This window comes from Salvelinus namaycush, chromosome 21 (assembly GCF_016432855.1).
Source record: "Salvelinus namaycush isolate Seneca chromosome 21, SaNama_1.0, whole genome shotgun sequence".
NCBI lineage: Eukaryota > Metazoa > Chordata > Actinopteri > Salmoniformes > Salmonidae > Salvelinus > Salvelinus namaycush.
Genome location: NC_052327.1, coordinates 55,160,556 through 55,179,510, shown reverse-complemented (window position 1 = coordinate 55,179,510; position 18,955 = coordinate 55,160,556). Strand labels below are relative to the sequence as shown.

General features: G+C 41.1%; 1 protein-coding gene across 1 annotated transcript in view; it reads left to right on the top strand.

Moving 5' to 3' along the window:
* The window catches only part of LOC120065985 (mucin-2-like), a 38,846-nt gene extending 20,580 nt beyond the window's left edge, over nt 1–18,266 (top strand). The window contains 13 exon segments of the mRNA XM_039017024.1: nt 487–638; nt 739–877; nt 1,039–1,146; nt 1,949–2,128; nt 2,267–2,506; nt 10,071–10,227; nt 10,391–10,519; nt 10,767–10,917; nt 12,296–12,339; nt 12,443–12,725; nt 13,107–14,060; nt 14,163–14,508; nt 18,189–18,266. Of these exon segments, the coding sequence (XP_038872952.1) occupies nt 487–638; nt 739–877; nt 1,039–1,146; nt 1,949–2,128; nt 2,267–2,506; nt 10,071–10,227; nt 10,391–10,519; nt 10,767–10,917; nt 12,296–12,339; nt 12,443–12,725; nt 13,107–14,060; nt 14,163–14,508; nt 18,189–18,266 (2,961 nt within the window).
* Nucleotides 18,267–18,955: the final 689 nt, after the last annotated feature.

Below are 18,955 nucleotides of genomic sequence, written 5' to 3'. Positions count from 1 at the left end.
AACACGTTAATAAAAACACGCCTTACAACACGTTAATAAAAACATGACTTACAACACGTTAATAAAAACATATAATGCAACACGTTTTAATAAAAACATACAAGGACAATGTTATGTTAACACAGTGTCAGATTGATCTAATTATTTATTACCTTGGACATAGCTAGGCCCAGGATCCAAACGATATCCTCTGATGAGATTGACTTTTTAGAGGGTTTCTGTTTGAGCAGACATCTGTAACGTTTACAGAGAACCTGATCTACATGAACATCAAGGAGATCATCTTTAAAAGTCATCCTTGTGTCTTTTCAAACACTTGATCAATTGATCCATTTGACAAATAATGTCCACATCTTATACCCTGGATGGTGGAGGGACATACAGGCACATAATGTCCCCATCTTATACCCTGGATGGTGGAGGGACATACAGGAACATAATGTCCAACTTAAATTCATGTCAGTCCTATTTCATTGTGTGTTATAGATCAGTGCAGAGTGTGTGTCAGGCTGTGTATGTCCTGATGGTCTGCTGTCTGATGGAAACGGAGGATGCGTCAAGGAAGACCTATGTCCCTGTTCTCACAATGGAGTCTACTACCAACCTGGACATGTGCTCAAAGTAGACTGCAATACCTGGTAAAGTCAACTTCTACCCCTCTTCTTCTTCTCCTTCTTTGGATTTTTCAAATGTTTCCTTCTAAAATCTCCCCATGTGATTATGTTTGCATCATTGTAGCACTTGCGAAGGCAGAAAATGGCAGTGTACCAATACGCAGTGTGATGGGATGTGTGCCATATATGGAGATGGGCATTTCATCACTTTTGATGAGGAAAGGTTTACTTTCAATGGAGATTGTGAATACACTCTTACTCAGGTAGGGCAATAATCATTTGTATTTATGATTTGATTTGTATTTTTATTAAAACCCCTACTTTATGTATGATGCACATATTTTCTAATTATGATTAAGTTGACGTAATAATAATAACTAAGAGGCAAAGGTTTTCTGATGGTGTATTTGAATACATCCTGCAGGACTACTGCAGCAACAATCCAAACGGAACCTTCAGAGTGATCTCAGAGAACATTCCCTGTGGAACCACTGGCACTACCTGTTCCAAGGCCATCAAGCTCTTCTTGGGGGTAGGAACTGCTGTTCATAAACGGCTTCATACATGCATTAAAGGTACAATAGACAAGTCTGGACATTTGACTCAATGTCGACACCGGTGGCTGCGAGTGGAATTGCATGCTGACCTCTGGAATGCACTGATCTCGTCCCCTCCATGCGTTTTGTTAGCACGCTAGATTGACAGATTGCTAGATTGTCTGCTTAGAATTATTGTTGGGCAGATTTGAAAGCAGCAGAAAAATCACCCCTATGTATTTGGGTTTAGGGTTATCTATGTTTTTGGACAGTAGAATTTCAAATCGACATGTTGTATCTATGTACAAACTGAATAGTGTAAAACCCACCACCACCACAGTGTAACCCTGGACAGTGTAAAACCCAGCACCACCACAGTGTAACACCCAGCACCACCACAGCGTAAAACCCAGCACCACCACAGTGTAAAACCCAGCACCACCACAGTGTTAAACCTAGCACCACCACAGTGTAAATCCCAGCACCACCACAGTGTAAAACCCAGCACCACCACAGTGTAAAACCCAGCATCACCACAGTGTAACCCTGGATAGTGTAAATCCCAGCACCACCACTGTGTAAATCCCAGCACCACCACAGTGTAAAACCCAGCACCACCACAGTGTAATACCCAGCACCACCACAGTGTAAAACCCAGCACCACCACAGTGTAAAACCCAACACCACCACAGTGTAAAACCCAGCACCACCACAGTGTAAAACACAGCACCACCACAGTGTAAAAGCTGTCTACTAGTATTACATTATCAATTAACACTTTCTGTTTCTGTCTTTCAGAGCAATGAAATCATACTAGCAGATGAATCTGTAAAAGTGATCAAACAAGAGAAGGGGGTTGACGTGCCATACCAGGTCCACTCTATCGGTATCTATGTTGTTGTTGAGGCTGAAAATGGCCTGATCCTCATGTGGGATAAGAAGAATAGCCTGTTCATCAAACTCAGCTCTACCTTCCAGGTGAGTGACTAGAATAGGTCATTTTGAACCAGTGATTGCACTGTATCTTTGTTTAGCAGTTGCATTGGCATACCATTTTTATAAATGTTTTATTAGCTACTTCAAGTTATTATTATTATATTTTTTAAATCCTTCCAGGGCCAAGTGTGTGGTCTGTGTGGAAACTACGACGGTAATGGAAAGAACGACTTTACGTCCAGAAACCAGGAAGTGGTTGTTGAAGCTCTGGAGTTTGGGAACAGCTGGAAAGTGTCACCCAGATGCCCCAACGCTGATGTCATAAAAAACCCATGCACTTTAAGATCCTACAGGCAGTCGTGGTCTCAGAAACGCTGCAGCATCATCACCAGTCACGTTTTCTCAGCCTGCCACTCACAGGTACAGTACACAGCAGATACTAGTCAATATAGATTCAATACTTTATTGCCATACCAACCAAAGTTGTTAGGAAGTTGACGTAGTGCAGCTGATATAAACAAAGACAACAAGACACACATATAAATACTTTCATTTGCATAATCTATACATTCAATAGAGACTACAGCAGATACATTCAATAGAGACTACAGCAGGTACATTAAATAGACACTACAGCAGGTACATTCAATAGAGACTACAGCAGGTACATTCAATAGAGCCTACAGCAGATACATTCAATAGAGACTACAGCAGATACATTCAATAGAGACTACAGCAGATACATTCAATAGAGACTACAGCAGGTACATTCAATAGAGACTACAGCAGGTACATTCAATAGAGACTACAGCAGATACATTCAATAGAGACTACAGCAGATACATTCAATAGAGACTACAGCAGATACATTCAATAGAGACTACAGCAGATACATTCAATAGAGCCTACAGCAGATACATTCAATAGAGCCTACAGCAGATACATTCAATAGAGACTACAGCAGATACATTCAATAGAGACTACAGCAGGTACATTCAATAGAGACTACAGCAGGTACATTCAATAGAGACTACAGCAGATACATGCAGTCGGCAGGTTAAAACAAGCTGTATTAACAGAGGCTACCGCTTGTGTATCTTGGCTACATTGATATTTACATTTGGTGAAATTTTTTATTTTCTCTTAAAACTTCTTATGGCTGCAAGGCAAAGTGTTGAGTAGCCAGTGAAATCGTGCCCATTTCAAACGGCCTCCTACTCAAATCTTGCTCGTACAATATGAATATTATTATTCTTTTTGGATAGAAAACACTTTCTAGTTTCTAAAACAGTTGGAATTATTTCTCTGAGTGAAACAGAAGTCCTTCTGCAGCACTTTTCCTGACCAGGAAGTGAAATGTCAGAAATCGATGCTCTTTTCAACTTGATGCCTATACATGGTCTTGACACTTAGGAGTCTGCTGACACTCTATACGCCTTCCTATTGGTGTAAAGAGGATGTCAGAGAAGAAATTTTTGTGCTCATCTTGTTCTGTGGTGGAAAAAAAACTATTTCTTTGACGTGACCGTCCACTTCCGGTACTCTGAAGGAAGTGGGATTGACTTCTGTTTTGCCTTCGTAACGAACGGCTAACATCTCCGGCTCGAATTTTTTTTGATACATGTGACCATATCATCGTAATGTATGTTTTTTCAATATAGTTTAATCAGATTATTGAAACTTTATTCGGGAGTTTTGCCGTGTTCCGTCCTCTGACTGTGTTTACGTTGGAGAAATGTATGCCACTCGGCTAGTGCCAATGCTAATTGAAGAGGGAAATTTGCCATTCTGAATCGAAACAACGACTCATCTGGACAGAGGACACCTTCTTCAACATTCTGATGAAAGATCAGCAAAAGTAAGACCCATTTTATGATGTTATTTCATATATCTGTCGTGCATGTGAACTGGCCGTGGGCGCCCAATTGTGTCTGTCTATTGTAGCTACGCTAATATAGCGATACATTTTGTTTTCGCTGTAAAACATTTAATAAATCGGAAATATTGTTTGGAATCACAAGATGCCTGTCTTTCAATTGCTGCAGACTATGTATTTTTCAGAAATGTTTTATGATGAGTAATTAGCTATTTGACGTTGGTGTCTGTAAATATTATGGCTGCTTTCGGTGCAATTTCGGATTGTAGCTGAAATGTAAACTATGGTTTATACATGAAATATGCAAATTTTTCGAACAAAACATATGCTATACAATAAATATGTTATCAGACTGTCATCTGATGAATTTGTTTCTTGGTTAGTGGCTATTTATATCTTTATTTGGTCGAATTTGTGATAGCACCTGATGGAGTAAGAAACTGATGGAGTTAGAAAAGTTGTGTCTTTTGCTAACGTGGTTAGCTAATAGATTTACATATTTTGTCTTCCCTGTAAAACATTTTAAAAATCGGACATGTTGGCTTGATTCACAAGATGTGCACCTTTCATCTGGTGTCTTGGACTTGTTAATGTGTGAAAGTTAAATATTTTTAAAAAATAGATTTTGAATTTCGCGCCCTGCACTTTGAGCTGGATGTTGTCATAAGTGTACCGGTGTCGGGCTGCCCCCGTAAAAGGTTAAAAGTCTAAGCCGTTGGGGGGGATAACATATGGAGGTCATAGGACTTCATGTTACACAATACATGCATGTTTTGTTCGATAAAGTTCATATTTATATCCAAAAATCTTAGTTTACATTGGTGCGTTATGTTCAGTAATGTTTTGCCTCCAAAACATCCAGTGATTTTGCGGAGAGCTACATTAATTTACAGAAATACTCATAATAAACATTGATAAAAGATACAAGTATTAAACATGGAACTTTAGATAAACTTCTCATTAACTTCTTCTGGCTGCAAGCCCGAAGCCGGGCACAATATGACAACAGCCACTTCAAGTGCAGGGCGCGAAATTCAAAATATATTTTTTAGAAATATTTAACTTTCACACATTAACAAGTCCAATACAGCATATGAAAGATAAACATCTTGTGAATCCAGCCAACATGTCCGATTTTTAAAATGTTTTACAGCGAAAACACCACATATATTTATGTTAGCTCACCACCAAATACAAAAAAGGACAGACATTTTTCACAGCACAGGTAGCATGCACAAAGCCAACCTAACTAACCAAGAACCAACCAAACTAACCAAGGAACAACTTCATCAGATGACAGTCTTATAACATGTTATACAATAAATCTATGTTTTGTTCGAAAAATGTGCATATTTGAGGTATAAATCAGTTTTACATTGCAGCTACAATCAGAAATTGCACCGAAAGCAGCCAGAGTAATTACAGACACCAACGTCAAATACCTAAATACTCATCATAAAACATTTCTGAAAAATCGATGGTGTATAGCAAATTAAAGACAAACATCTTGTGAATCCAGCCAATATTTCCGATTTTTTAAGTGTTTTACAGCGAAAACACAATATAGTATTATATTAGCTTACTACAATAGCCTACCACACTACCGCATTCATTCATCAAGGCACGTTAGCGATAGCAATAGGCAAGTTAGCGATAGCGAATAAACCAGCAAAAGATATATAATTTTTGACTAACCTTGATAAGCTTCATCAGATGACAGTCCTATGACATCAGGTTATACATACACTTATGTTTTGTTCGAAAATGTGCATATTTAGAGCTGAAATCAGTGGTTATACATTGTGCTAACGTAGCAGCTTTTTCCCAGAATGTGCGGGTATTTTTATGGCACTCAACTATTCTGACCAAATAACTATACATAAACGTTACTAAAAAATACATGTTGTATAGGAAATGATAGATACACTAGTTCTTAATGCAATCGCCGTGTTAGAATTCTAAAAATAACTTCATTACGACATCCAGCTTAGGTATAGCGAGAGAGTACCCAAAATCTGGGCGCAAACGACTATTTCACATGTTCGACAGATATATGAAATAGCATCATAAAATGGGTCCTACTTTTGACGATCATTCATCAGAATGTTGTACAAGGGGTCCTTTGTCGGGAACAATCGTTGTTTGGATTTAGAATGTCCTCTTCTCCAGTCAATTAGCACGGAAAGCTAGCAAAGTGGCGCGAAGCTCTCCTTCCTGAACAAAGGCACACAACGCAACACGCCTAACGTCCCGAAAAAATTTCAATAATCTAATAAAACTATATTGAAAAAACATACTTTACGATGATATTGTCACATGTATCAAATAAAATCAAAGCCGGAGATATTAGTCGTCTATAACGACAGCTGTACAGAAGGCAAAACCAGGTCCCTTCACGCGCTCTCCAGAAAACAGGAAACTGGTGACACGTCATACAAAGAGCTTTTGTTTGACCCCAGATCAAGTTACACACTCCATTTCTTCTCTCACTGCCTGTCGACATCTAGTGGAAGACGTATGAAGTGCATGTATACTGATATATATCAAGGACATTTATAGGCAGGCCCTAGAACAGAGCAACGATTTCAGATTTTCCACTTCCTGTCAGGAAGTTTGCTGCAAAATGAGTTCTGTTTTACTCACAGATATAATTCAAACGGTTTTAGAAACTAGAGAGTGTTTTCTATCCAATAGTAATAATAATATGCATATTGTACGAGCAAGAATTGAGTACGAGGCCGTTTGAAATGGGAACCTTTTATCCGGCTACTCAATACTGCCCCTGCAGCCCAAACAGGTTAATGCAACCGCTGTGTCAGATTTCAAAAAACTTTACGGAAAAATCACACCATGCTATAATCTGAGTACAGCTCCCAAATAAGCCATAAAGATATCTGCCATTTTTTGGAGTCAACAGAAGTCAGAAATATCATTATAAATATTCACTTACCTTTGATGATCTTCATCAGAATGCACTCCCAGGAATCCCAGTTCCACAATAAATGTTTGTTTTGTTTGATATAGTCCATCATTTATGTCCAAATACCTTAATTTTGATCGCGCGTTCAGTCCAGTAATCCACATTCATAAGGCGCAGGTCAGACGAAAAGTCAAACAATTCCATTACAGTTCATAAAAAGATGTCAAACGATGTATAGAATCAATCTTTAGGATGTTTTTAACATAAATCTTCAATAATGTTTCAACCGGAGAATTCTTTTGTCTTCAGAAATGCGATGGAACGCAGGTCGCTCTCACGTGAGCGTGCATGTTCAGCTCGTGCCAGACACCTGACTCAAAGAGCTCTCCTTCCCTCATTCTTCACAGTAGAAGCATCAAACAAGGTTCTAAAGACTGTTGACATCTAGTGGAAGCCCTAGGAAGTGCAAAGCGACCAATATCCCACTGTATATTAGATAGGCAAACCCACAAACCTCAGATTTCCTACTTAATGGTTGGATTTTTTTCTCAGAGTTTTGCCTGCCATATTAGTTATGTTATACTTATAGACATCATTCAAACAGTTTTAGAAACTTCAGAGTGTTTTCTATCCAAATCTACTAATAATATACAAATCTTAGCCTCTGAGCCTGAGTAGCACGCAGTTTACTCTGGGCACCTTTTCATCCAAGCTACTCAATACTGCCCCCCATCCATAAGAAGTTTTAAGATAGTCATACTATTGATCATTTAGATATTTCATTTAACATTTTAGGATCCCTTTATTTTTCTAAAATATATATATAGAAAGAAAACATTTCAAATATTGAATTTGGCCTTTACTACTACAGGCCATAACATCACATTCATAAATGGCGAAAAAGACAGTAAAAAATAAATCATAAGGAATAAGATTTTGAAGTGTCTGTCGTATATTTAGGAGATTTAAGAAAGCTCAGGAATACATTTATTTGGGGGACATATTTAACCCCTTATTTCTGTTGGCAGAAAGCTCCCTCCATACTTCCATTCGTTTGTGTGGTTTACTGTCACCATCTTGTTCACAGGAGTCTCCCCTTTCCATAGAGTGGTGTCGTGTCTTTGGCATCATTAAAACGGAATACTTATTTATCAAATATCTCTCTGTAATTATTATTACGCGATTAAACTGATTAATCATGTAACTGTAATTAACTAAGAAGTCGGAGCACCAAGGAAAATATTCAGATTACAAAGTTATAATTTTCCTAATTTAACTTTCAGATATTTTAATATCTGATCAATTAGTATTCAAATTAATTAATTATTCTTTACCTCACGTTAGTCTCTTTCCAAATGTCGTAAATTGTTGGTTATCTGCACGAACCCAGTCTTCACTATGAGTCATCAATACATCAATTGTCTTAAATTATTGATTTACTAACTAAGTAATTCACAGAAATGCATAACAAACAGTAGATATGGTTACAAGGAAATGATAGGGGAATGTGCCCTAGTGGGCTAAACCGGCATGGTGGACAAAAGGGAAGAGGGGGTCGACTGAGATGAGACACTACAAGGTTGATAATTATAACAATTGAAATGCTAATCCTTTGCACATGAACGCTCACTCATTCGGGAATAATTGCAATCAATATATATATTTACGCTCAGTGTGTCGTCGGGATCTCTGTTGAAAAGTTTGTTTCTGTTGGAGAGTTTGTCCGCCCTCTCTCTCTCTCTGCCGTGGTTAGAATGGATAGTTCAGAGTAACATTCATTCATGTCGTTATAGAATAGATGTTTCGGCAGTTGTCGGTCTTCACGTTCAATGATACCAAATTCCCAGCTGCAGACTAGTAATTAGTATCAAAGATGTGTTCTTATTCTGTCGATATCGATAGTCTCAGAGTTTCAACAACCATTACAACCTGAGCTTATTCTCAGGTTTTATGGTCTGGTCTCAAACCTTAGCCCTCTCGTGGAAATCGAGGTAGGCTGATCTCGTCTCAACCCTTAGCCCTCTCGTAATTGAGGTAAGCTCGGTCTGGTGATAGAAAACCCGGGTGGGGGTTTTATTCGAAAGAGCAGAAAAGGGCCTGTCCCATGACGCCAGACCATAACTGTGCTCATGGGCGGTCATATCTGTCATATAAATTTGGAGCTGAGATGTGAGTCAGCAGACTGAGGGCTCAACTCTAAAAGGGCTAGATTCCCTTTTTGGCTATCCACCTTTAAAAAGCTATATTTCCATGTTTGTGGAGACCACATTCATGGTAAACGCTGCATTTGTTTGCTCAGTCGCGCTATTACACGGATTGAATCTAGGCCTTAAAGGTTGTATTTACATTTCCTAACAACCTAAATCTGATTTTCTTTTTATATCCAATCTTTTTTTCTGACTGTCCACACGTAGTTTTACATGTGGCCCATATCAGATTGGTTCCTTCACACTGTTGTAGGCTCTGAAGTAGCACACCGATGCAATGCTCATTTCCTGTCCTTTACATTTTGGGGTGGTTGTCATGGTAATGGAAGGTTGTCATGGTAATGGCAGGTCATGTGCAAAAAAAAAACATCAGATCTGAGCATCCAGAAAGAGATCACATGGAGAATAGGATTTGAAACAGGATTGAGATCCACAATGGAAGTGGTAAAGATCAGATTCCATGTGTTTTTAATTTGCTGTTTACACATTAAGGAAAAGATCAGATAGGTATTAAATATGAAAAGATTTGGTAAAAGATCTGAATTGGACTGCCTGTGTAAACGCAGCCAAAGTGGAAGTGCATAAGTACAAGAATATGGTTAAGGCTTCCACAATAGTTAATTTACCTCAATGCTTCACGGTCATAATAACAGTCATATGGTGGAATTTATAACAACCGATCATTTTGGAGCACAAGTCTGAGGCTAACAGGTTTTCTATAAGGTCACACAATGACAAGCAGAGTTGCATGATGGGACATGGCAATCTTTCTAATACAATTGGTTTGTCAATAATCATGTGAATGTCCACAAAGTCAACATAAAAGACAACAACAAAAGTAGTACTAAACAGATATCAAAAACATAAAGTCAACCATCCAACCCAATAATAATCATTGTCAATAGTTCATCTGTAGTCTCTTCAACAAGCTGGGCAATGCATTGAATAAATAAATGATGGATTAATACATCTTCCTATAAGGTGGACCCCACGCCATTCCATGATGCCTGTGTGAGGGACTCGTGTGCCTGTGACACTGGGGGAGACTGCGAGTGTTTCTGTACAGCTGTAGCAGCCTACGCCCAGGCCTGTAACGAGGCAGGGGCTTGTATCAAGTGGAGAACACCAGATATCTGCCGTGAGTCATTTGCTTTGAGTGGGACAATTGATTGATGGATAGGTGGGATTGTTTTGCTATCGGGACAAAATACCAATTGATGATTTGTATGTGTAACTGTTCAATCAATCCTCTTTTAGGATCCTGGTTAAGTTAAAATGTGGCATGTTTTTAATTTCACCAGCTCTGTTCTGTGATTTCTACAACCCTATTGGTGAGTGTGAGTGGCATTATAATCCGTGTGGATACCCCTGTATGAAGACCTGCAAGAATCCCTCAGGAACATGCTCCAGTCAGATCCCTGCGCTGGAAGGTAACTAATAGCCCTTCATAACAGTTTGGCCATTTTGATTTAGACTATTTACAATCCAAGTTGTTCAACACATGTACAGTATAAAATATGTAATGACTCCCCCCTCCCTTGTCCATCTATACTGAAAACTAAATACAAATCTAGAAATATCATATCCATTACAGCTTTGGTGTTAGAACTAGATACCACGAGGAGGATCTAATCTGTGCAGGTGTCCTGGATTAAATTGACTGTTTATATCTTAAAGGTTGCTATCCAAAATGTCCTCCGGCCACTCCTTATTTGGAAGAAAGTACCATGAAGTGTGTCCGTATCGTGGACTGTGGTTGCTACGATGGAAATGGAACTCATTACAACAAGGGAGAGGTTATACCTTCCAAGGAGAACTGTCAGAGTTGGTATGTTTTCAGATCAACATTTTGATATATACATAGATACTATATTTACATTACATAGGATTTAATATGGTTGGTATAAGCCTTAAGGTAGCCTGTATTTCTGGTGAGATAAGACAATGTCAATAGTCCACCTACAAAGAGGTTTACCAACCATTCGATTGATTTTGCTTTTCAAAGATTGTGATTTGACCTGTTAATACCTTATTTTATTATTATTTTAAAAAAAATTCACCTTTATTTAACCAGGTAGGCTAGTTGAGAAGATAAAGCATAGCAGTGTGAACAGACAACAACACAGAGTTACACATGGAGTAAACAATAAACAAGTCAATAACACAGTAGAAACAAAACAAAATGAGTCTATATACATTTTGTGCAAAAGGCATGAGGTAGGCAATAAATAGGCCATAGGAGCGAATAATTACAATTTAGCAGATTAACACTGGAGTGATAAATCATCAGATGATCATGAGCAAGTAGAGATACTGGTGTGCAAAAGAGCAGAAAAGTAAATAAATAAAAACAGTATGGGGGTGAGGTAGGTAAATTGGGTGGGCTGTTTACAGATGGACTATGTACAGCTGCAGCGATCGGTTAGCTGCTCAGATAGCAGATGTTTAAAGTTGGTGAGGGAAATAAAAGTCTCCAACTTCAGCGATTTTTGCAATTCGTTCCAGTCACTGGCAGCAGAGAACTGGAAGGAAAGGCGGCCAAATGAGGTGTTGGCTTTTGGGATGATCAGTGAGATATACCTGCTGGAGCGCGTGCTACGGGTGGGTGTTGTTATCGTGACCAGTGAACTGAGATAAGGCGGAGCTTTACCTAGCATGGACTTATAGATGACCTGGAGCCAGTGGGTCTGGCGACGAATATATAGCGAGGGCCAGCCGACTAGAGCGTACAGGTCGCAGTGGTGGGTGGTATAAGGTGTTTTAGTAACAAAACGGATGGCACTATGATAAACTGCATCTAGTTTGCTGAGTAGACTATTGGAAGCTATTTTGTAGATGACATCGCCGAAGTCGAGGATCGGTAGGATAGTCAGTTTTACTAGGGTGAGTTTGGCGGCGTGAGTGAAGGAGGCTTTGTTGCGAAATAGAAAGCCGATTCTTGATTTGATTTTGGATTGAAGATGTTTAATATGAGTCTGGAAGGAGAGTTTACAGTCTAGCCAGACACCTAGGTATTTATAGATGTCCACATATTCTAGGTCGGAACCGGAACCGGATTTGACCTGTTAATACCTTATTGGGATTTGACCTGTTAATACCTTATTGTGAATACAACATATAACATTGTTTGGTACTTCATAACAACCAGCTCTTAATATCTTATTCGACTTTGAAAGGTACTGTAACCTCCTTCTTTCTTTTTCAAGTCGTTGCTCATCAACTGAGGCCAGTTGCAGCTATGATGTCCAAGGTAAAGAAAACCACTACATTACCCTACATTATTACCAAGAAGGTAACATGACAAGATGATTACATGATAATAACTTGTGTTCCCTGTGAAAATCCTATTGCAGCTTGCTATTGTTTATACGACGGCAGAACATACCCGTATGGAGCGACCATATATCACACATCTGACGGTGATGGGACCTGTATTACTGCCATCTGCAAAGAGAACGGAACCATTGTCCGGATTATGAATCCCTGTCCCACCACCCCAACAACTACACCAAATGTTACAACAACACAGATATCCACTCAAGCACCGACTACAACAGTATTTGTTTTCTCAACTCCTACCACTACCCCAACAACAACCCCTACCACTACCCCAACAACAACCACTACCCCCACAACAACCCCTACTTCACCAACAACCATTACACCGACAACAACCACTACCACTACCCCCACAACAACCACTACCCCCACAACAACCACTACCCCCACAACAACCACTACCCCCACAACAACCACTACCCCCACAACAACCACTACCCCAACAACAACCACTACCCCCACAACAACCACTACCACTACCCCCACAACAACCACTACCCCCACAACAACCCCTACTTCACCAACAACCACTTCACCCACTACTACTCCACACTGCCTGACCAAGACTGTCTGTGATTGGTCAGCCTGGATTGACAATCACTATCCTTCATTTGGACCAGAAGAAGGAGATTATGAAACCATAGAAAATATAAGGAAATCTGGCATTGATATTTGTAGCCAACCGAAGGAAGTAGAATGCAGAGCCAAAGAAAACATCCATGTTCCTTTGGCCGAACTAGGTCAAAATGTTGAATGCAATCCCTCAGTTGGACTGATATGCCGCAACAAGGATCAAGGCATCCCACCAATATGCTACAACTACGAGATCAGAGTCAGATGTTGTGTTGATGTTTGTAGCAATGAGACAACTACCACCTCAGAAAGGCCCACAACAACCATTACAACATCAACAACTACCCCAACAACAACAACAGAAAGTCCAACAACAACTACCCCAACAACAACAACAGAAAGTCCAACAACAACAACTACCCCAACAACAACAACAACAGAAAGTCCAACAACAACTACCCCAACAACAACAACAACAACAGAAAGTCCAACAACAACTACCCCAACAACAACAACAGAAAGTCCAACAACAACAACTACCCCAACAACAACAACAGAAAGTCCAACAACAACTACCCCAACAACAACAACAGAAAGTCCAACAACAACTACCCCCACAACAACAACAGAAAGTCCAACAACAACAACTACCCCAACAACAACAACAACAACAAAACGTCCATCAACAACTACCCCAACAACAACAACAACAACAGAAAGTCCAACAACAACAACTACCCCAACAACAACAACAACAGAAAGTCCAACAACAACAACTACCCCAACAACAACAACAGAAAGTCCAACAACAACAACTACCCCAACAACAAGAACAACAACAGAAAGTCCAACAACAACAACTACCCCAACAACAACAACAACAGAACATCCAACAACAACTATCCCTCCAACAACAACAACTTTACCAACAACAACAACAACAGAAAGTCCAACAACAACAGAAAGTCCAACAACAACAGAAAGTCCAACAACAACAACTACCACAACAACAACAACAGAAAGTCCAACAACAACAGAAAGTCCAACAACAACAACAACATCTAAGAAAACAACATATTCCACAACAAGTGAAACAACAGAGGAATTTACAACTGGTCCAGAATCAACAACACCGACAACATCCATTATACCATCAACAACCCCTACCACTACTCCAACAACAACCACTACCCCCACAACAACTCCTACCCCCACAACAACCACTACCCCCACAACAACCACTACCCCCACAACAACCACTACCCCCACAACAACCACTACCCCCACAACAACCACTACTTCACCAACAACCACTACCCCCACAACAACCACTACCCCTACCCCCACAACAACCACTACCCCCACAACAACCACTACTTCACCAACAACCACTACCCCCACAACAACCACTACCCCCACAACAACTCCTTCCACTACCCCCACAACAACCCCTACTTCACCAAGAACCACTTCACCCACTACTACTCCACACTGCCTGACCAAGAATGTCTGTGAATGGTCAGACTGGATTAGCAAATACTATCCCTCTGTTGGACCAGAAGAAGGAGATTATGAAACCATAGAAAATATAAGGAAATCTGGCATTGATATTTGTAGCCAACCTAAGGATGTAGAATGCAGAGCCAAAGAAAACATCCATGTTCCTTTGGCCGAACTAGGTCAAAATGTTGAATGCAATCCCTCAGTTGGACTGATATGCCGCAACAAGGATCAAGGCATCCCACCAATATGCTACAACTACGAGATCAGAGTCAGATGTTGTGTTGATGTTTGTAGCAATGAGACAACTACCACCTCAGAAACGCCCACAACAACCATTACAACATCAGTAACTACCCCAACAACAACAACAACAACTACCCCAACAACAACTACCCCAACAACTACCCCAACAACAACAACTACCCCAACAACAACAACAGAAAGATCAACAACAACATCAACAACTACCCCAACAACAACATCAACAACTACCCCAACAACAACACCAGAAAGATCAACAACAACAACTACCCCAACAACAACAACAGAAAGTCCAACATCAACAACTACCCCAACAACAACAACAACAACAGAAAGTCCAACAACAACAACAGAAAGTCCAACAAAAACAACTACCCCAACAACAACAACAACAACAGAAAGTTCAACATCAACAACCACCCCAACAACAACAACAGAAAGTCCAACAACAACAACAACAACAACAACAGAAAGTCCAACAACAACAACTACCCCAACAACAACAACAACAACAGAAAGTCCAACAACAACAACTACCCCAACAACAACAACAACAGAAAGTCCAACAACAACAACAACTACCCCAACAACAACAACATCAACAGAAAGTCCAACAACCACAACTATGTCAACAACTCCATCCATAACAACAAAAGTAACAGAGGAATTTACAACTGGTCCAGAATCAACAACACCGACAACATCCATTATACCATCAACAACCCCTACCACTACTCCAACAACAACCACTACCCCCACAACAACTCCTACCCCCACAACAACCACTACCCCCACAACAACCACTACCCCCACAACAACCACTACCCCCACAACAACCACTACTTCACCAACAACCACTACCCCCACAACAACCACTACCCCTACCCCCACAACAACCACTACCCCCACAACAACCACTACTTCACCAACAACCACTACCCCCACAACAACCACTACCCCCACAACAACTCCTTCCACTACCCCCACAACAACCCCTACTTCACCAAGAACCACTTCACCCACTACTACTCCACACTGCCTGACCAAGAATGTCTGTGAATGGTCAGACTGGATTAGCAAATACTATCCCTCTGTTGGACCAGAAGAAGGAGATTATGAAACCATAGAAAATATAAGGAAATCTGGCATTGATATTTGTAGCCAACCTAAGGATGTAGAATGCAGAGCCAAAGAAAACATCCATGTTCCTTTGGCCGAACTAGGTCAAAATGTTGAATGCAATCCCTCAGTTGGACTGATATGCCGCAACAAGGATCAAGGCATCCCACCAATATGCTACAACTACGAGATCAGAGTCAGATGTTGTGTTGATGTTTGTAGCAATGAGACAACTACCACCTCAGAAACGCCCACAACAACCATTACAACATCAGTAACTACCCCAACAACAACAACAACAACTACCCCAACAACAACTACCCCAACAACTACCCCAACAACAACAACTACCCCAACAACAACAACAGAAAGATCAACAACAACATCAACAACTACCCCAACAACAACATCAACAACTACCCCAACAACAACACCAGAAAGATCAACAACAACAACTACCCCAACAACAACAACAGAAAGTCCAACATCAACAACTACCCCAACAACAACAACAACAACAGAAAGTCCAACAACAACAACAGAAAGTCCAACAAAAACAACTACCCCAACAACAACAACAACAACAGAAAGTTCAACATCAACAACCACCCCAACAACAACAACAGAAAGTCCAACAACAACAACAACAACAACAACAGAAAGTCCAACAACAACAACTACCCCAACAACAACAACAACAACAGAAAGTCCAACAACAACAACTACCCCAACAACAACAACAACAGAAAGTCCAACAACAACAACAACTACCCCAACAACAACAACATCAACAGAAAGTCCAACAACCACAACTATGTCAACAACTCCATCCATAACAACAAAAGTAACAGAGGAAGTTACAACTGGTCCAGAATCAACAGCATCTACTACCACTACCACCACAACAACAACTCAGATGAGGACTACCTCTGAGGAAACAGCCACCACCAAACCATCTACCATAACAACAGTCTTCTCTGTAGTCACACATCCACTATACACACAAGCAACTCAAAAGCAAAACTCAACATTGACAACACAGAAAGAAACTACTACATCAAACCCAACAACAACCCCTATCATTACCCCAACAACAACCACTACAATTACCCCAACCACAACCACTACCATTACCCCAACAACAACCCCTATCATTACCCCAACAACAACCCCTATCATTACCCCAACGACAACCCCTATCATTACCCCAACAACAACCCCTATCATTACCCCAACAACAACCCCTACCATTACCCCAACAACAACCCCTATCATTACCCCAACAACAACCCCTACCATTACCCCAACAACAACCCCTATCATTACCCCAACAACAACCCCTATCATTACCCCAACAACAACCCCTATCATTACCCCAACAACAACCACTATCATTACCCCAACAACAACCACTATCATTACCCCAACGACAACCCCTACCACTACCACTACCACTACCACTACCACAACCCCTACCACTACCACTACCACTACCCCTACCCCTACCACTACCACAACCCCTATCGATACCACTACCCCTAGCATTACCACAACCACTATCACTACCACTACCACTACCCCTACCACTACCACAACCCCTACCACTACCACTACCACTACCACTACCCCTATCGATACCACTACCCCTACCACTACCACTACCCCTACCACTACCACAACCCCTACAACTACCACAACCCCTATCGATACCACTACCCCTACCACTACCACTACCACTACCCCTACCACTACCACAACCCCTATCGATACCACTACCCCTAGCATTACCACTACCCCTAGCATTACCACAACCACTATCACTACCACTACCCCTACCACTACCACAACCCCTACCACTACCACTATCGATACCACAACACCTACCACTACCCCTATCGATACCACAACACCTACCACCTCCACAACCCCTACCACTACCACTACTCCTACCATTACCACTATCACTACCACTACCCCTATCGATACCACTACCCCTAGCATTACCACTACCATTACCCCAACCCCAACCCCTACCACTACCACTACTCCTACCATTACCACTACCACTACCCCTATCGATACCACTACCCCTAGCATTACCCCAACCCCTACCACTACCACTACCACTACCACTACCACCTCCACAACCCCTACCACTACCACAACCCCTATCGATACCACTACCCCTAGCATTACCACTACCCCTAGCATTACCACTACCCCTAGCATTACCACAACCACTACCACTACCACTACTCCTACCATTACCACTACCACTACCCCTATCGATACCACTACCCCTAGCATTACCCCAACCCCTACCACTACCACTACCACCTCCACAACCCCTACCACTACCCCTATCGATACCACTACCCCTAGCATTACCACTACCCCTAGCATTACCACTACCCCTAGCATTACCACTACCCCTAGCATTACCACTACTCCTACCATTACCACTACCACAACCCCTATCGATACCACTACCCCTAGCATTACCACTACCCCTAGCATTACCACTACCCTTAGCATTACCACTACTCCTACCATTACCACTACCACAACCCCTATCGATACCACTACCCCTAGCATAACCACTACCCCTAGCATTACCACTACTCCTACCATTACCACTACCACAACCCCTATCGATACCACTACCCCTAGCATTACCACTACCCCTAGCATTACCACTACCCTTAGCATTACCACTACTCCTACCATTACCACTACCACAACCCCTATCGATACCACTACCCCTAGCATTACCACTACCCCTAGCATTACCACTACCCCTAGCATTACCACTACTCCTACCATTACCACTACCCCTAGCATTACCACTACTCCTACCATTACCACTACCACAACCCCTATCGATACCACTACCCCTAGCATTACCACTACCCCTAGCATTACCACTACCCCTAGCATTACCACTACTCCTAGCATTACCACTACCCCTAGCATTACCACTACTCCTACCACTACCACTACCCCTACCACATTATGTTTTTGCACATACAAAAATCTACATTTCCCTGCTGGTAAGTTTCCTTCATTAAAAT